Source organism: Syzygium oleosum, unplaced genomic scaffold (assembly GCF_021117445.2).
Source record: "Syzygium oleosum isolate NSW1041296 unplaced genomic scaffold, Sole_v2.1 Sole_v2.24, whole genome shotgun sequence".
Lineage (NCBI taxonomy): Eukaryota > Viridiplantae > Streptophyta > Magnoliopsida > Myrtales > Myrtaceae > Syzygium > Syzygium oleosum.
The window spans coordinates 6215818-6236369 of NW_026607508.1; the positions used below are offsets into that span (position 1 = coordinate 6215818).

Genomic DNA, 20552 nt, shown 5'->3' on the forward strand with positions numbered 1-20552 from the left:
AAGCTTTTGAGGTGCTGGGGTGTACTGAGGAAGATAAGGTAACGCTAGCAGTCTACCAACTTCAGGAAAATGCCAGCGATTGGTGGAGAGCCACCAAAGGTCAAGTGTTCCCCGCTGGTACTGCCCCAAATTGGACCGTTTTTACCGAGACCTTCAACGGCAAGTATTTCTCAGAAAGTGCCCGAGAACAGAAACTGGCAGAATTCATGAGACTCCGCCAAGGTCAGAGGTCGGTAGATCAGTATGAAGCCGAGTTTGCAAGGCTGTCCAAATTTGCCCCCAGAATAGTGGAGGACCCAATGGACAAAGCTAGGAGGTTCCGGGATGGGCTGAAGCCGGACCTTCGCAGTCAGATGATCTCATTGAACTTGAGGGGTTATAACGAGATATATGAAAGGGCCCAGGCAATTGAGCGAGATCAAACGGATCGGGCTGCCGCTTCTGGATCGCGGTATGCCCCGGCTAGGGACGACCGTCAACTTGGGAAAAGACCCATGGCAGGAAATAGTCGCTTTGTCCCTTCCGTTCGGAGGAATATTGGGAAGCCAAACCGTTATCAGAACGCCCAGTGTAGGCTATGTGGAGGAAGGCACGGGAATGGACCTTGCCCAAATAGGGGCAGAGTATGTTTTACATGTGGTGGAAGGGGCCACCAGATGAGGGAATGTCCTAACAATAGGCAGACCGGGTCACCTACACTCCTGCCGCCGCCGCCGCCACCCCGGAATGGGAATCAGTTTAGAACTATCCAGCCGGCCAATCAGAATAGGCCGCCGGCCCAAGGACGGGTGTATGCAATGGCAAGGAGGGAGGCTCAGGACGCGCCTGGCGTGGTCACAGGTACGGTCTCTCTCTGTGATCATGCTGCATATGCCTTGTTTGATCCGGGGGCGTCGCATTCATTTATATCTGAGCAGTTCGTTAAATTATCTGGGATTGAGCCAAAACCGCTTGATGTTATGCTGTGTGTGACTACTCCGCTGAATGATAAAGTACTGATTGTGTTGGGATGTCCCGATTGTAAGATAGTGATCGGTGATAGGGAAGAAAGGATAGATTTGGCGGTTTTATCTATGCATGACTTTGATGTGATTGTCGGTATGGACTGGCTAGTCAAACAGAGAGCTGTTATGGATTGTAGTAGCAGGGTGATCCAATTTAATCCGGTTGGACATCCTAGATTTGAGTTTGTGGGAAACCGAAGAGGAACCTCGATCCCTTGGATTTCGTCGCTCGAAGTAGCCAAGCTTCCGGATGAAGGGTGCCAAGGATTTCGGCAAATGTAGTTGATTCGGCATTTGGAGAGCCGAAGCTAGAAGATATAGCCGTGGTGTGCAATTTTCCCGATGTCTTTCCTCGGGAATTGGGATCATGCCACTGATAGAGAAGTGGAGTTCGTGATTGAGTTAGCCTCAGGGACGGAACCAATCTCGAAAGCGCCCTATAGGATGTCACTTGTGAATTGAAGGAATTGAAGGTCCAAATGCGGGAGTTGCTAGATAGAGGCTTTATCCGCCCGAGTGCGTCTCCATGGGGAGCACCGGTGTTATTCGTGAGAAAGAAAGATGGATCTTTGAGGTTGTGCATAGACTACAGACAGTTAAATCAAGTGACCATTAAGAATAAGTACCCACTACCAAGGATAGATGACCTATTTGATCAGTTGCAAGGAGCATCGATGTTTTCAAAGATCGACTTGAGGACGGGGTACCATCAAGCGAGGATTAAAAAGGAGGATATCCCAAAGACGGCATTCGGGACGAGGTATGGGCACTATGAATTCACGGTAATGCCGTTTGGACCGACTAATGCCCTGTTTGCTTTTATGGACTTAATGAATCGGGTATTCAAGGAGTTTTTGGATCGGTTCGTCATCGTCTTCATAGATGATATTTTGGTGTATTCAAAGAGCCCCGAGGAACATGAGGTACACTTGGAAAAGGTTCTACGAACGTTAAGAGAGCATGCACTGTATGCTAAGTTTAGCAAGTGCGAGTTTTGGCTGAACCGAGTAGCATTTCTTGGGCATGTAATTTCCGGAGAAGGAATCTCCGTGGACCCGGCAAAGATTGAAGCAGTGATGGATTGGCCGAGACCGACGACGGTTACTGAGGTTCGAAGCTTCTTAGGACTGGCAGGTTACTATAGACGATTTGTGGAAAGATTCTCAGCAATAGCCACTCCATTGACAAGGTTGCTTAAGAAGGAGACTAAGTTTGAATGGACGGAGAAGTGCGAAGAGAGCTTTCAGGAGTTGAAGTAGAGATTGACGACTGCGCCAGTGCTAACGATCCCTTCAGGTTCGAGAGGATATGAGATTTACAGCGATGCTTCGCTCAAAGGATTGGGATGCGTGCTAATGCAACATGGAAGGGTGGTTGCTTATGCATCGCGTCAGTTAAGGCCTCATGAGATGAACTATCCAACTCACGACTTGGAATTGGCAGCAATTGTTTTCGCACTTAAGATTTGGAGGCACTATTTATATGGAGAAAGGTTCCAAATTTATACGGACCATCAGAGCCTCGAGTATTTATTTTCGCAGAAAGAATTGAATATGAGGCAAAGGCGTTGGATGGAGCTTTTGAAGGACTATGACTTGTGATATTTTGTATAATCCCAGGAAAAGCCAACCGGGTAGCGGATGCCTTAAGCCGGAAATCGAGCATCGCGCAATTAATAGTCAAAGAGTGGATTTTATTGGAAGAAGCGCGAGACTCAGAGTTTAAGTTCGAGGTAGGACGCCTCTCCAGTTTGGTGGCAACGTTAAGGATTGAACCGGAAGTGCAAACCAAGATTAAGGCGTTACAGTCTACGGACCCTGAGATTCAGAAAATTACGGAGATGGATGGCACTAAGAGGAAACCGGACTTCCAAGCGTCCGAGGACGGAATTCTTAAGTTTCGAGGACGGTTGTGCGTGCCCGATGATTTGGAACTTAAGGAAGAGATTTTATCGGAAGCTCATAGGAGCAATTATAGCATTCATCCGGGCAGCACGAAGATGTACCAGAATCTCCGACAGCACTATTGGTGGAACGGAATGAAAGCGGATGTGGCCAGGCATGTGGCTAAGTGCTTGACGTGCCAACAAGTGAAGGCACAGCATTGTAAACCTGGTGGGATGTTGCAACCGTTGGAAATCCCAGAATGGAAATGGGAACATATTACAATGGATTTTGTAACGGGATTGCCAAGGAGCCAGAGGGGACACGACTCTATTTGGGTGATAGTGGACAGATTAACCAAATCAGCGCACTTCCTGGCAGTGCGAAAGGATTTTGAGCTAGAAAGATATGCAGATTTATATGTACGGCAGGTAGTCCGATTGCATGGAGTACCGGTATCGATCACTTCGGACCGTGATCCTCGGTTTACTGCGAATTTTTGGAAAAGTCTGCAATTGGCCATGGGGACTAAGTTGCAATTCAGTACGGCCTATCATCCTCAGACGGACGGCCAGTCTGAAAGGACGATTCAGACATTGGAAGACATCTTTGCGAGCATGTGTTTTGGATTTTAAAGGTGGTTGGGAGGAACAGTGCATTTAGTCGGGTCGCCTACAATAACAGCTTTCAGCAGAGTATTGGGATGGCGCCGTTTGAAGCACTTTATGGCAGAGTGTGTAGAACACCGTTGTGTTGGGATGAAGTGGGGGAAAGAAGTATAACGGGTCCAGAGTTGATTCAACAGTCGGTAGAAACAGTAAAGATTATCCGGGAAAGGCTAAGAACAGCTCAGAGTCGTCAGAAAAGTTACGCAGACCGAAGGCGTAGACCGTTGGAGTTTCGAGTTGGCGACCATGTGTTTCTTAAGGTCTCACCGATGAGAGGACTATCTCGGTTTGGCAAGAAAGGGAAACTAAGTCCAAGGTATATAGGCCCATTCGAGATTTTGGAAAGGATTGGGATGTTGGCATATCGTCTCGCCTTGCCGCCGAATTTGTCGCAAGTTCATAACGTCTTCCACGTGTCAATGTTAAGAAAGTATAAACCGGACCCGACCCACGTGCTGAACTACGAGGAAATAGACGTGGACGACAGAGTGTCGTACGTGGAAAAACCAGTTCGGATCGAGGACAGAATGGAGCGAGTGTTGCGGAACAAGACAATTCCGATGGTTAAAGTGATTTGGGAACACCATGGAACCGAAGGTGCGACGTGGGAAAGTGAAGAGTTGATGCGACACCAGTACCCCCATTTGTTTGAATAGTTGGGTTGGATTGTAAATTTCGAGGACGAAATTTTTGTAAGGGGGGAAGAGTTGTGACATTCCGAATTTCGGCCCATAGTTGGGATTTATAAAACGTGTAATTCGTCAGTGTGCTTATAGTAAAATCTCGCCCGGGAACTGATCACTCTCGGTTATTGTTTTAAAATTGAGATTTCGCTAGAATCGCGCTCGATCGAATTCGGCCGTTATTTAGACCCCGAACTTGGCAGTCGATTTTCGGGAGTTTCAGGACGAAATGAATTGGACGGTGTCAATATTATCGTAGCCAGCGTTGAGATTGTCAGGAATAATGGAAAAAGGGGAGTTTTTGACCAGGTGCGAATTTGGACTAGTAGACCTCCCTCGCTATAGTTTGATTTAATTAATTCGGCCTTTGTCCCTTTTTATATGCGAGGCTTATTTTGGACCGGTAGATCGCTTTTGGTTTTGAATTTGGGTCATCGGATCGCATTTAATATTTGATTGAAGTTAATTTTTTTTATTGTTTTTCTCTCTCCTCTCTCCTCCGCGCGCACGCTCCCCCTTCTGACCGCACACGTTCTCTCTCTCTCCCTCTCTCTCTCTCTCTCTCTCTCTCTCTACCCGGTCACCTTTTCCCCTTGCGCACGTTTGGCCCCCCCTTGTCAGACTCATCCACGCATCTCTCTCTCTCTCCTTCTTTCTCTTCTTCTTCCTTCTCTCTCCTTCTTCTTCCTTCTTCCTTCTTCCTTCGTCGACCCCGACTGGTTCTGCTTCTGCCTTTGCTCGTCCAACCAGTCGCCGCCGACCGCCCTTCGCCGTCCGCCTCGCGCCACCGTCGCCCGACCGAGCCGTGACGCCGTTCGTCGGCCCTGTCCGCTTGTTGCCGGCTCTGTCCGCGCTGCACACGAGCAGCCAGCTCTCGCCCAGCCCCGAAGTCAGCGCCGCGGCCGGCTGGCACCCGGCCGCCGCCGGCCTGTCCTCCGTCGCCCGGCCACCCGTGACGCCGCCGTGCCGCCGCGCGCCCAGTCCCACCTCTCCCCTGTTTCTCTCTTCCCCCGGTCCCTCTCCCCCTGTTCTCTCTTCCCCAGGTCCCTCCCCGTTCCGGCTCAGGCCGTCCGGCCGCCCGCGTCCGGCGAGTCAGCCGCCCGGCCCGGTTCATCCGGCCGCTGCTTAACACTTCGCCCGCCAGCCGGTCGCCGCCGTGCCGCCCGTCGCCGCCGCTCGCTCGCCGCCGCGTCGCCGTCGCCGCCATCGCTCGGCCGTCCTAGCCCCGGCCAGCCAGCAGCCCAGGCCAGCTCAGGCCGCTTGCCCAGCCGTGCTCGAGCTTGCCTAGGCCGTGGCCGGCCCGTTGCCCACGCGACCGGGCCGCTCGCCGCTGCTCGGCCCTTGGCCCGTCCCGTTCGGTCGCTCGCCCGTGCACCCGGCGCGTTGCCCGTTCGGCCGGGCCGTCGTCCGGGCACGTCGCCCATCCCGCTCGGCCGTGCGCCCGGGCACGCCATTCGGCCACCGCGTCCGCGCGCCGAGCACGCCGATCGGCCACCGTGCCCGTGTTGGCCGGCCACCGTGCCCGTTGGCCCGTGCCCCGCGCCTAGTTCGGCCTTTGTTCACCCGGGCCATTTTAGGCCCGAGCCGATTTTCTCCGGGCCAAAATCAAGTAAGTGACCTCCTATTCCTTATTTAGGACTATGGGTATTTTTAGACTTGTTTAGGATGTGTTTGGTACCGGGTTAGGAATTAAATTAGGCGTGGGCTGATTTGACTGATTGTGCTCAATTTGTGAATTATTGTGGCGGTAATTGTGTGGTTAATTTAGTGATTGACTGAGATAAATAGCATGACTGAATTGTCGTGACGCTTGTGGGTGAATTGGATTAATTGAATGTGTTGACTTGAATGTCGGAATCGTGAGCTTGTGATTTGAAATTGGGATGATTGAGGGTGCATATTTGTGGCTATTGTTGGTGGGTCAATGATTGGCTTATCGTGGCATTTGTGAGTGGAATTGATAGCTGAATGTGACCGACTTGAAGGTCGGGTTGGTGGAATATTGTGATGAGCATGCCTTGAGTTCGATTGGTATGATTTGTGAAAATTGCGAATTGTGTTATGGTGCATGTGCATGAGAAAAGCCCGGATTGATCGGAGGGCTGCCAACCTGAGGCGTGGTTACGCGGGTGTGGCGAGAAAGGCATGACCAGACCTGAGGCGTAGGTTACGCGGGTCAATGGAAGGGGAAAAATGTCCTGAGGCGTGGTTACGCGGGACCGAGCCCGGCTTGATCTAAGGGCTGAGTCCGGCCTTGATGGCGCGGTGTGAGATTGGGCCCGAGGCGCAGTGGCGCGGCGGTGTGAAAGGACACGGGAGGTCGTGGAAAGTTGTTCGGCCACGTATGCGAGTTGAGTGTGATTGAATTGATTGGACTGGCTGATTGAATGTGTGATTGAATTGGTTGGATTGATTGAGTGCTAGTGTGGTTGGTGCTTGAGTGATTGTGATATGTTATTAGACTATTAATATTGCATTACCACGTTTAACTAACGTGCAGAGCATGCGTTTGATGGCGAGGTAAGTACAATGACGTGGATTTTATATGTTATGGGGTAGATTGCATGTACGACTTGTCTGGGTACGCATTGGCCTACGTGGGGTATAGGGGGTTGCTTATTGAGACTCGTTCTCACGGTTATTATATAACCATTTCAGATCCGCGACCATGAGTGACTGGAGACACTGCAAGGGTATCTCGGAGATCAAGGACAGGTCAAGTTGCCCCATATTTTTGTGTGCCCCTCTTTTGTATAGCGAAGTAGGATATCCAACCACTACTCCGTTTTAATGTTGTGTATTTGGAATTATTGTTTTGTGCTATCCCTTCGTCATATTTTACTGTCTGGGTTGTTTTATTTCGCTTCCGCTTGCGTAGTTCGTTTGGGTCGGCGACGCGTCCTGGGACGTCGCGTTCAATACGGCCGTGGAAGGGGTGTCGCGCGCCCGTTGGGGTTCGGGGCGTGACACTCTCTCTCTCTCTCTCTCTCCTTCTTTCCCTCTCTCTTTCCTCCTCTGCGCGCACGTCTTCCCCATGCAGCGTCCCCTCAGCCCATGCCATGCAGACCAACCCCCCCTGACACACTTCTTCTCTCTCCTCCCTTCTCTCTTCCTTCTTCTCTTTTCCTCTTCTTTCTTTTCCTTGTTCTTCACAGGCGTCTGGTTCTGCTTCGCCCCGCTCCTGCTCGCCCATCCGACCCGCCCAGAGCCCTTTGACCGCCGCGCCGCCGCCGTCTTCCTCGCGCCATCGCCGCGCCGCCGCGTCGCCCGGAAGCCCCGCCCGAGCGTCGCCTCCCTTCCTTCCCAGCGCGCGAGCTAAATTCGCCGCCAGGCACTGTCTCGGCCCGTCGCTGCCGGCCGGCCGCCTTGCTCCCGCTCCGTCCGTCCGGCTCGCCGCCGGAGGCTCCCGGCCGTCGCATATCGCCGCTCGTTTGTTCGCGCACTGGGAGCTCGCCGATCCCGAGCTCGTCCGTTCCGTGCCGTCCACCGCCGGCTGCTGCCGAGTCGCCCCGCGTCGCCCAGCCCGTCCTCGTCGTTCTTTGCTCGCCGGCCGGCTCCTCCATCGCCCGTTTCGCCCGGCCGGCTCACCGCCCGGTCCGCCATCTCTCCTCCGCCCCGATCCTCTCTCCTCACCTCGCTTCCCCGCTCACTCTCTTTCTCCCCCGTTCAGCTCGTCGCCGCGCGTCCGTCGTCGCCGCCGTCGCCGCCCGGCCAACTACCAGCCCGGCCCAGACCAGCCCGGCCCAAGCCGTAGCCGGCTCGTCGCCCACGCGACCAAGCCGCGCGCCCGTCGCCGTGCCCCGTGCCCGTGCCCGTGCCCGTTCCGCGCGTGTGCCCGTGGCCGAGCCCGTGGCCGGGCCTTGTGCCCGTGGCCGGGCCTTGTGCCGTGGCCGAGGGCATGCCCATGGCCGAGCGCCGTGGCCGAGCTCGCCCGGCGCTGCGTGCCGTCCGACAGGTGCGCGTCGCCGTCCGACTAGGCGCGTCGCCCGTCCGTTCGCCCGTGCGCCCCTTGGCACGCCGCACGGCCATCGCGCCAGCGCGCCGAGACACGCCGATCGGCCATTGTGCCCGCATTGGCCGGCCACCGCGCCTGTTGGCCCGCGCCCGCGCCCGTCGATCTTTTCACCCTGGCCATTTTGGGCCCGAGCCGACTTTTCCCGGGCCAAACTTAGGTAAGTGACTTCCTAAACCTTACCTAGTACTTTGGGTATTTTTAGACTTGTTTAGGGTGAAATTTAGTACCGGCTTAGGAATTAATTTAAGCGTGGGCTAATTAGATTGAGTGTGCTTAATTGGTGAATTATTGTGGCGATAATTGTGCGGGCTGATTTAGTGATTGGATCGAGATAAATATGCCTGGATCGAATTGTCGTGGCGCTTGTGGGTGAATTGGATTAATTGAATGTGCCGACTTGAATGTCGGGTCGGTGGGCCGATGTCGGGAGCATGAATTGAGTTGACTGATGTGGCGTGATAGATTGACATTGGTGAATGGGTGGTGATTGAAATTGATTTATATGACTAAGAGCATGGTGAATTTTGTATTGTGGTGCATGTGCATGAGAAAAGCCCGGATCGATCGGAGGGCTGAGCCTGAGGCGTGTTTACGCAGGCTATGAAAGGTGAGTTAGACCTGAGGCGTAGGTTACGCGGGTCATTGGAAAGGGAAAAATGTCCTGAGGCGTGGTTACGCGGGACTGAGCCCGGCTTGATCTGAGGGCTGCCAACCTGAGGCGTGGTTACGCGGGTGTGGCTAAAAAGGCAAGTAATGACCTGAGGCGTGGTTACGCGGGTCGAGAGAAATGTCCTGAGGCGTGGTTACGCGGGACTGAGCCCGGCTTGATCTGAGGGCTGCCAACCTGAGGCGTGGTTACGCGGGTGTGGCTAGAAAGGCAAGTAATGACCTGAGGCGTGGTTACGCGGGTCGAGAGAAATGTCCTGAGGCGTGGTTACGCGGGACCGAGCCCGGCTTGATCTAAGGGCTGAGCCTGAGGCGCAGTGGCGCGGGCTGTGAGATTGGGCCTGAGGCGCAGTGGCGCGGGCAGTGTGAAAGGACCTGGGAGGTCGTGGAAAGTTGTTCGGCCACGTATGCGAGTTGAGTGTGATTGAATTGATTGGACTGGCTGATTGAATGTGTGATTGAATTGGTTGGATTGATTGAGTGCTAGTGTGGTTGGTGCTTGAGTGATTGTGATATGTTATTAGACTATTAATATTGCATTGTCACGTTTAACTAACGTGCAGAGCATGCGTTTGATGGCGAGGTAAGTACAATGACGTGAATTTTATATGTTGTGGAGTAGATTGCATGTACGACTTGTCTGGGTACGCATTGGCCTACGTAGGGTGTAGGGGGTTGCTTATTGAGACTCGTTCTCACGGTTATTATATAACCATTTCAGATCCGCGAGCATGAGTGACTGGAGACGCTGCAAGGGTATCTCGGAGATCAAGTACGGGTCAAGTTGCCCCATATTTTTGTGTGCCCCTCTTTTGTATAGCGAAGTAGGATATCCAACCACTACTCCGTTTTAATGTTGTGTATTTGGAATTATTGTTTTGTGTTATCCCTTAGTCATATTTTACTGTCTGGGTTGTTTTATTTCGCTTCCGCTTGCGTAGTTCGTTTGGGTCGGCGACGCGTCCTGGGACGTCGCGTTCAATACGACCGTGGAAGGGGTGTCGCGAACCCGTTGGGGTTCGGGGCGTGACAGGTCTTCCTCTTTTTGCTTACATGTAAAAAACACAAAAAACACCAACATTAACGATCATTATAGCCCCAAAAAAGTTATTATTAAAAGTTACAAAATTGTCAAATAAATTCTTTGGGTGGCCTTGGTTTTGTAAGATTCTTGCATGTTTTCTTGTTATGCCCATACTAAAGGCACTTTGAACATCGCATTTGGACTCCAACTTTCATCAATGTCTTATCATCATCATCATTGTCCTTGATTCTATTTTTCTTCTCTCTCCCCCCTTTTCTTTCTATAAGGTGGGCGTTTGCTTGGCTCACCACTGAATCTGGACCACATTTGTTGTCCAATCATAGCTGGGAGGGGAAATTGATAACATCTCTCATAAGCATCTTTCTTGAAGCATACATCAATGTAATCATTGATATCTAACTTCATGAAACTAATGCAACATATGACATGTTTACATGGTGTTCCAAATATATCATATTCCCTATAAGCACATGTCTTCCCAGCCAATTTAACCATAAATCTTTTGTCAAATACTTGAACCTCAAAGTTATTCCCTATTGCCACTCTAGCAATACAATACAATACCTGGACTCCAGCTTAGTCTTATTTAACTTCATTCTAACCTTGGGCAAATTGGATATGTTCAAGCCACCATCAACTGACTTCTCTCTGTCATTCTCTCCATCAACATAGTTCTTATTCTTTCAAGGATCTCGAGTATAGGTTTTGCTCTTGCTATGCAAATGTATCAGTTGAAGGTGTCACTTAAGTTATTATCAACCTCTTCACATTTGGTATTTGTCTTGATGAAAGCCCTACAAAAGTGCTCAAGGCCTTGTCTCATAAAGTCTTCAACACCTTTAGGAATTCCTCCTTCAAATCCATCATTGGTAGGTCAAATTCAGCTTCAAATGTACCCCTCACAATCCTCCAGAAAAGATTCTTAAGAGCGTCTCCTTTGTGCAAATTTTTCCAATTAGCATATACATGTCTTGCACAATTAGTTGCTCTGCTTGTGGAGATAGGTATGAAATTGCATTCATTAGTCCCTGCAACCAAAATATCAACCGACAAAAAACAAAAAAATCACATTGCACTATTAAAGGGTAATAACCAATAAAGACAAAAGTTGATATATCACCTTTTGCTAATCACGAATGAAAGTCCAACCCTCGCCCGTGTCCACGCTCAAATCAATGAATAACAGGGTGAGAAACCAATTCCAAGATGCCTTGGACTCAACTTCTGCAATTGCCCAAGCTATTGGAAACATTTGATTGTTTCCATCTTGTCCTACATATTACAACAACATACCATTAAATCTAGTCTTAAGAAAGCACCGATCTAAGCCTATGACACGCCTACATCCTGCTAAAAACCCTTTTTCTAACTCATCAAAATTCTTACATGCAAAAAAAAAAAAAACTCATCAAAATCAATATAAAATCTCTCAAATACTTTGGTTACTAGGTTGACTTCTATGTCAAATGTTTCATCCTTGCTAACTCTCTTCAACTCCGCCAAATAAGATCTCAGCATATTATATATAGCCCCTTATATCACTAAGAGCTTTCCATATAGCTCCATTACATTTTTTCTTGCTAAGTGTTAAAGCAAACCTTTCTCTTGCATCTACCTGCATTTTTGCAGCAGAGTAAGTAGGTTTGGCTCTAATCTTGGGCACGTACTCTTGAGCAAGCCATGTAATAGTGGCTTATCTATTTTTTAGACTTATATTGCAATTATGGAAATGTCCAACTTTCTTTATGAGAAAAGTTCATCATTTTGAATTCAACTGCTATACAACCTTCCACCCCATCCTTTTACGCACTTCGCTTCCATTCTCTTATATTCACTCTTTGGCCAAAAATGTCAAATCCATTAATTACAACATACCTTTCACAACATTCTTGAACCGTTCATGAGATTCAAATCTCATGCCTAAACTAAACACTTCCTCATTATGGTCACACGTAGAATCATACCTATTAACCATTAGGTCGATATGCCATTGATTTCTTTGAAATCATCAATATCGGGTCCACTTAGAGAATCTACCTCTTCATTAGCTGCCTCATCTTCGTAAAAAAAACTATCGGTGGAACCTACAACCGAATCTTACCCATCATCTGCCTCATCCTCTATTCTTGCTTTTTCGAATTCTCTCATCATCTCCCCTTGTCACCGACTTTTCATCATCTAATATATTTGGTTCTTTATCACTCTCGTCCAATGAGCTATCATCATTGTTACTTTCATTATGTTAAAAACCATACGAAGTCATAAACTAATAGCTAAAAACAATATTCGAACATAAAGAGTCAACAATTGAATGAACTCACCATTACTTCCTATTCAACCTAGTAATACTCCAATGTCAACGAACAAAACTTGCTAGCAAAATGACAGTCAACTCGCAAGTTAAATGTCGAACACATCACATCGATTGAAGCGAACTGTAAACAACGCAATTCATATCCTAGGAACAATTGACTACCACGATAATCAACCAATATTCTTGTACAATTAAATTATGTTCAAGAACCTGAGGACTTTGAGCACATCTTTTGCTATTTCCATTGCTAGAGGTGACGATGACGACCACGAGGAAACAATGAAAGGTGCTAACTGATAGGCAGCACAGGAAACAATAGCAACAAGCCCCAAACATGTAGCTTCTAACTAAAATCACACACGTAACAAGAATAGCAAAAACTGAAAAACACAAGACAAATGCACATATACTTCATTAGAAATGACGAAAATTAAATTTAGGAAAAAAAGAACAAAAGAACAAATACCTGGTTGTCACGAGGGTTGTTCGCAGTTTCCGCCACCCTCATTTACAAGCGAGTGACCAAGCTCGAGCCTATATAGAAAGAGATTGATCGCTTTGAAGTCCACCACTCAGTCGATTCACGGAGAAATTCCTCATGTCCGTGATTAATTCCTTCGAGTGAAACGAATTGAAAGGCTAACGCATGGAGAAGGGCTGACGCGAGGAGGACTAAGAAGCTGGTTGGCTCTGGCTTTGCATCGTCAAGAGCGAATCTCACTTTGAGCCGGAATTGAAGAAGCAAAAAGCAAGCCCTAATTCCCTCAATCCTTAGAGCAAGGAACGACAATGTATTGTGGAGATTTTCCACGTCCAAAGTCCTTTAGGAAAGTTGAACTAAATGCACTCGAAATTTTTGGAGTTCTCGAGGAGACCGCGAGGTATTGGTACATAAAGTGAAGACTGATAAATTGAAGAGTGAGCACTTAATAGTAGGGACGTGCAAAACGGACCACCCGGACCGGGAACCGCCCGGACCGGCCGGTTTGGTCCGGTTTCCAGAAGTATCGGTCCAGTTCTCGGTTCCTAAAAGTGGAACCAGTGTCCGGACGGTGCGGTTTCGGATTCCAAGGGGGAACCGGACCGGACCGATTACATATACTTTTTTTTTAGTTTTTATTTCTTCAAAAAAGTTAGTAAAATGTTAACTAAACCCACATACAATACTTTTCCCTTATCTTCGCACCATAATGACTCTTCATTCATCGTCGCTTCTGTCAATATGTTGAGATTAATTTATCGCTCTCTCTCATTGTAGTGGGAAAAAAATATGAAAGTGACCGGTTTTATTGGATCGGACCGGATCGGTCCAGTCCCCAATTCTCAAAATTGGGAACCGGTCCGGCTCCCGATTCCACCTTGGAACCGGACTGGATCAGAAACCGATCACTCCTACTTGATAGTGAGATTGAAGGAGAAACGTGAGGCGGGTTTTAGTGAAATTGAGAGGAGTGAAGAAGGGTCCGAGATGGTGGTCTTGAGGTGATTTATGAATTAAAGATCGGAGCGACACATGGTTATTTGGGTTTCCAATCTTTGCCTTTTCAGCAACTAATCTACAAGGGCTCAAGGTGAGAGACAGGGTTTATGGCGGAAACAATTTGATAGGTCAAATGAATTTGTTTTTGAACATACCGAAAAGAGAAACTTAAAACATTGGCAATGCCTCCGATGGTGTCTCTGTTGCGCCTGCCGACGGAGATGTGCTCCCCGGCTTCTTATCGCCTCGACCGAGGACGGAGGAGGCACGACGTACGAGGAGACTGACATCCGGTCGGCTTAGGTTTTGTTTTGCCTATTTACATTAGCATTGTATTTGCTTCTTCAATTTACTTTTCAATATAGGGTTTTTTCAAATTGGGTTAAAGCAAAAATTTCCGACAAAAGTATCTCCGCTTTAGCTGCCAAAATAAGCACGAGAGTGGCACATGCAAGTTGATTGACGGAGATTTGACTGGCCATTGAGCTCGAGAACTCTTTTTTTTTTTTTAAGTTTGTCCTACTCTAACTCTCAACTCACTTTCAAACTTTTGTCATGCCTCTTTACAGAGCGTGAGAGTCGAAACCCACATCTAAAACTAGATATCCCCACCCTAGCTCCCCTGAGAAGGTGGGGAATCGAACTCCTCACCTCCCCCTTCCCATTAGGGGTGTGTAAAACGGATCGCCCAAACCAGGAAACGCCTGGACCGGATCGGCTAGTTTGGTCCGATTCCTAAAAGTGTAACCAGTGTCTGGCCAGTCCGGTTCTCTGTTCCAAAAGAAATCGGATCGGATCAACTACATATACTATTTTTAAATTTTTTATTTCTTCAAAAAAAATTAGTAAAATGTGAACTAAACCTTAAGTAAAGCACGTTTTTTTTTTCGTCTTTTCAATTTGAGCATCATTTACTAAAAACTCTCTTTCGAGACACAATAATCACATTTCGAGTTTCTATTTGGAAGTTTTATCAAACGAAATAAAAAAAAGACCAAAATGGCACGAAATGATTCTCCTCCGGTCAAACGAACGCGCTCGCTCGTCTCTCTCTCTCCTCTGCAACAGCAGATGCCCTAGCCCCACACAACACTCCATCCACACTCCACAACAATGGCGACCGACGATCCTCCGTCGCCCAACTGGCTGGAGCTCCCGCGGGAGATCGCGACGACGATCCTCCTGAAGCTCGGCGCCGTGGAGATCCTCACGACGGCGCAGAAGGTGTGCACCTCCTGGCGCTCCATCTGCAAGGACCCCGCCACGTGGCGGTCCATCGACATGCGCAACGCGGGGGACCTCTCGGACATGGACCACGACCCCGCGGCCATGTGCCGCGACGCCGTCGACCGCAGCCACGGCGGCTGCGTCCACATCAACATCGAGTACTTCGGCACCGACGAGCTCCTCGAGTACACCACCGACCGGTAATTCGCCGATTCACCCCCCCCCCCCTTGAATTCGCGCAGATTTTGTACTTGCAGCGCGTGGTCTGGCTCTTACGCATACGTTGTCGTTGGTGGGGAATTGAAATGATGGTTAATCCCAAGAGTGTATACCATCGATGTCATTTGGTCGAAGTTGTATAGGAATCGTCGAAATTGTTTAGGAATCATATTGAGCACGAGTTTACTTCTCTTTGGGACGCGAAGGTATAAAAATATGAGGCTTCAATGAGTCCTGAGGAAGTGGACATTCTGCACATCTGAAAGTCCCTTTCTTTCCCTCTTGCAAAGTGTCCTCAAGAATTGAAAATAAAATAACAGAAGACGAACACGCCGGATGGTGAGAGCAAATTGTATTTGGAAAACCCTCTTTCTTGTACTCAGAGGTTTGCCTTGTTGCATGACTGGATTTAGTGGATCTTAAACATTAGACTGATTTGGTACTTCTGAGTTGTGTGGGCCGTCTTATTATATACAAGTGCGATGTCGGCTCAATCAGCTACATGTTCCGGAAACTAACTGATGAAAAAATCATGCAAGGAAATTGAGTTCTGATCCTGCAATAGCTCCCAAGAACGAGGGTTGAGAGTTTTATGTGAAAGGACGCCACCTTTGTTACTTTCTCTCTCCTTGGGAGTTCTCAAATGGCTTCTTTACGCTGTGTCTACATCCCGTATGTTCAGCCTTGGTATCTTTCAATTTTTGCTGTTATTTGAACCTTAGGATGAGGCAAAAGTTCAACCCAATTGAAACCATTAAGGAACACTGAACTAAGGTTGTAAATATCCCAATACAATGCCATCTGGTGAGTATTGAGCATTACTAAATAAAGTGAGGAACATGAATTGTGACAGAGCTTCCATAAGTGCTTGATATGGAAAAAGCACTTCTATTTTACTTCACTCTAGGATTCTCTTTTCCTACGTGCTTTTACGTTTTGATCAGTTTTATGTGACACATTTCCTCTTGTGTTTGCTATTAGTTATGTTCAGATATTGTTTAAAGTTTGGTGTGGTAGAAGGTATATAGGTCAACAAAATAGGGTATAGCCATGCAGCTCCATCACTTTCTCGGCCTTTTAATTCAGGACAAGTGTAGCTTCAACCGATGCTTGCCAAAACACTTGAGTATGCTTCAGATTCCAGTGATATCATTCTTAAACTGTTTTTTGTCCCTTATTTTGTTCAGCAAAGAAAATATTCTAGTTTAATTCACTGTGGAGTTTGTCTTCTATTTCCTCGTCCAGACTCTGTGCTCAAGTCTTCATCATTGAGTTTTCATTGAGCTTGCAGAGACAGCTTAGATTCATTTGATGGTATTTATGCAGGTCTTGGATAGGTACATAATTGTCTTGATCTGACTAGTGGATGGCACTGTCAGTGTTTTGATTCCAGAGTATACAACTTGAGTTACTTCATGATTTACTGCAATTGGCATGGAAGTTTTTCGTTTTGGAGTCCTTTTGGTTCTTAACATGAGTTTCAGAGTCTAATAGCATTAGGTTTGCTTTTGTCGATAGAATTCCTAAGAATAAGGTTTGTATAAGAAGTCTTGTTAGCAAGTGCCTCTGGGATATATGTTAATCATACATAATAAGTAAAGGTTTTTATTTCCAATACTCTAATTATACATAACATGAGAAAGACTGCATTAAAATCAACAAACTTTATTTATTGTGTTGTTTTTGAACGAAGTCTTTTATATGTTAATCCTTAGATCTGTGATCAGATTAGCTCTCTTTATTGACTGAAGTTTCTCTCTTCAAGGGAGTTTTTCTTTCTTTTACCGAGCATTGAGAACAGAGCTTTTGGATTGTGTTGGGTTGTTGACTGCTGGAATTTTGCCTATATCATGTTTATTGTGAAACATCTCTTATGGTTTGAGACTGGAATAGAACATAATTTCCATTGATTTAATTTAGGTTTTGAATTTGATCTTACTTTTCTTGATGTCTTGATTCAGTACCTTTATATTTGTTATCGAAAACTTCTATACATATTTTATGTATTCCATGTCATATTATTATTTCAGATAAAATATGGAAGTCTTGCTTATTAAAAGGCTATACCGATAGGTCAATAGTGGACCAAGTATTGCATCTCTCAATTGCATAGGTCTCTGTTTAGTTTACAATCTTGTAATGCCATGGGCATGCAAAAGCAGACTTCCTGAACAAAAGTCATATAGTTGACTGTTTTGAACATTACTTGTAAGAATTCCAATGAGAGGCTGCATCCATAGAGTATTCTTGTGATCTAGGGTTCTGGGTGATTTTATCATCTTTCCCTATTTATGGACATGTCTTGTTAACGAGTGCCCGTAGGGCACTTATTAAGCATACTACATAAGGAAAGTTCCATTTTCCAAAACACTAATTACACACTTCACTAGAACACTTGTGCATTAAAACGTGTAGTGCCCATGGGGCACTTTGTTGGCCACTGAAAAAGTGCCCAAGGGATACTGATTAAGAAATTCCTTTTGTTGAAATACAATAACTTTTTGCGCTGATGAAAAAATCTCTCTACAGCCCGTGCTCTAGATCAATAAGCGCTTTGTTCTTTATCTTAGTGGTTAACAATATTATTGCTACTCTGCAACATGTCTGTTTTTCGGTTGAACCATCGTTGTTCTCACGCATTTCTTATTCCATTTCAGGTGCAATCATATTAGACGTCTGCGACTTGTATTTTGCATTGACATTTCAGATGAGGGTCTGTCTGAAGCAGCCACAAAACTTCCTTTGCTGGAGGTCCTTGAATTATCTTATTGCTCGTTCTCGAAGGAAGCCCTAGAGACTGTTGGCCAATGTTGTCCTCTTCTGAAGTCCTTCAAATTGAATAGGCAGGGATATAGATATCCGCACATAGAATGTGATGATGAGGCACAAGCTATAGCAAAAAACATGCATGAATTACGCCACCTCCAACTGTTCGGGAATAAGATGACAAATGAAGGTCTGAAGGCGATTCTCGACGGTTGTCCTCATCTTGAGTATCTCGACTTGCGCCAGTGCTTCAATGTTAATCTGGGAGGTAATTTGGGGAAAAGATGCACTGAACAGATCAAAGATTTAAGGCGTCCATATGACCCCGCAGATGACTATGAATTTGATGCTGCAATTCACGATGTCGAGTACTTTGATGATGATGATGATGAATCTGAGTTTTCCTTTGATAATCAGTACGCATATGAGTTTGATGACCTCGATCTGTCTGATAGTGATAACTACCCTGAATTCTCTGATTGGGACGACTTCACTAGATATGGGGTTGACTATGATTAGGGGTTTGCCGGTTGACGCACTTGCATGGTGAGGAACCCTTGTCTTGCTTTAAGTCGCAGAATAATTTTGCTACGTAGCTCTTCGCAGCAGTCTGTTATGATGTACTGTTTTTAATGATTTTGTTCTGCATACACAGGCGAGGATTCTTTATGGTTGCTGAGACTTCGTACCATGCTTCAAGGCAGAGATGGTTGAGCGGCCATCCTGCACGCCTTCTGGTGTAGTTTTTGAACCTAAACTTCGCAAGTGGGAGTCTTTCCTATTTTGTTGATGAAGAAAAGCGCTCACAGATGGTCACTCCCCAAGAAGTGCATGCTTTTGTTCCCTTTGTTCAAGTCTCTGCATTTTCTTCTCCAGAACATGTTTTGTGACTATGAGCTATGTTTTCTGCATATAGTTCTAGTGCCTAGTCTTATTTTGGTCTCTGTGACATTGGTGTGTTAACTGCAGCTGGGCATGGTAATGATGAACTCTATAGCTGATAATCCGATATCGGGCGTCATTGTGCAGTTTTGCATAAAATTCACAATATATTACTTAAAATGTTAATCAAAGAATCGCTTTAGTCGTTCCCGTCTATGAGGATCTTGTAATGTTAAATGTAGCAGCAAGTCGCTTTGCTTGTCGAGCACTTTCATTTTCAACTAGTAGATTGTGTTGCCATGTTGGCACGAAAGAACAAACATTTGACACCTTTGATGTTTAATGCACTGCCTATCATATATTTCTAGCGGCAATTTAGCAATCGTGTTTTGTTCCCACAAAACACTAACGGACGCACGTCTTTAAAATTGAACAGACGGGCAAAACATCGTACCTTGTTGACATGACAAATAATGTATAGAAGACTCTCTTGAAAGTAAAGATGATTAGATAATGTATAGACGAAATCATATCAATGCATCATCTCACCGATGTACCTTCTTAAGCCACATTACGAGACACGAATCTAAGCAATTTGTGTCTGATTGGAATTTGAAAGGTCCTTGTTTCATGGCGCCTTTGGAATTGGAGCTAGGCATTTGAATTTTACAGTGATCAATCTTCCTTCTCCGTGGCACAAGTCATACAGCCCAAGGTCGGTGAAGATGGAATCAAAGAGGTAAGGAAGAAAATACATATTGGTTTTAGACAGTTCCACCCTAGTATGGACAAAGCAGGAGGTTTGGCTCCCTTTTTGGCAATCAGAAGTCTAATCTACAAGAAGTTGTAGTTAGCCAATGCACTATCATTGTGTCGATTACCATGGAGGCCACAAACTCGGACAGTGTGCTTTCTTTGGTGCATGGATCTTCATATGAAAGTTGCAAAAAATCTATGTGGAAAGTCCGGTACAACATCCTTTCGATGTAGTTTCAGAGAATAAGACTATTTTGAAATTCTTATATCCTAATACTTTTCATGAAAAAAATGCCATGGAATCATTCTCACTCATATCTTGCCATACACCAGGCATTAAATGAACATAAGCGGAATCGATCGGACTTATGGATTTGTCCCAAGACCCTTAGGACTCTGGAGAATCTTATCTTTGCAAACACGTGGCAACCAGATGTTAGCTTCGCTAAAGATCCTGATCTTGACCGAGATCATAAACCCATCAACAAATGAGGGAATCTTTCAAAGGTTACATGACTGCTTTAGTAAAATTAAAGTCGTAAGCTTTGTCATAAGATTGAGTTTCAATGGATTCTATGGATTAGAATTTATGATGTCAACCATAGCTGGTCATGAAAAATGTCTTTATTACCCTTAACCTCGACTATATAAGGCGAGGTAATTGTTTGAATAAAAACAAGAGCCGAGAGAAGAGTAAATTTCCCAAAGCCTACAATGTTTCCTCACATGTTCTTCTAAATCTTCCTCTCCTAGGCCTGATGATGTGTGAATGATAGAATTGTAATTTTTATTTGATATGATGAATTTTATCAGCAAGTATGCTTTTCACTTGCCACTTTGAATGGATTCTATGGATGAGAAAGTAATTTTGAGACCAGAGAGCCTGAAAGATAGAGACTAATTGTATTTAGAAACTAACGGGCAATTTGGCCAAAAAAGGGCCC

The 20552-nt window shown here is 46.3% G+C and overlaps 1 protein-coding gene and 1 pseudogene across 1 annotated transcript; one reads left to right on the forward strand and one right to left on the reverse strand.

Moving 5' to 3' along the window:
- The window catches only part of LOC130134851 (uncharacterized), a 33247-nt pseudogene extending 20461 nt beyond the window's left edge, over positions 1–12786 (reverse strand).
- Positions 12787–14819: 2033 nt separating this feature from the next.
- LOC115684159 (F-box protein SKIP19-like) lies at positions 14820–19068 on the forward strand. The gene is made up of 3 exons (XM_030608858.2): positions 14820–15185; positions 17862–18516; positions 18626–19068. Exons 1-2 carry the CDS (start codon positions 14872–14874, stop codon positions 18487–18489), a joined length of 942 nt encoding a protein of 313 aa, XP_030464718.2. The 5' UTR covers positions 14820–14871; the 3' UTR covers positions 18490–18516; positions 18626–19068.
- The last annotated feature ends 1484 nt before the right edge of the window (positions 19069–20552 follow it).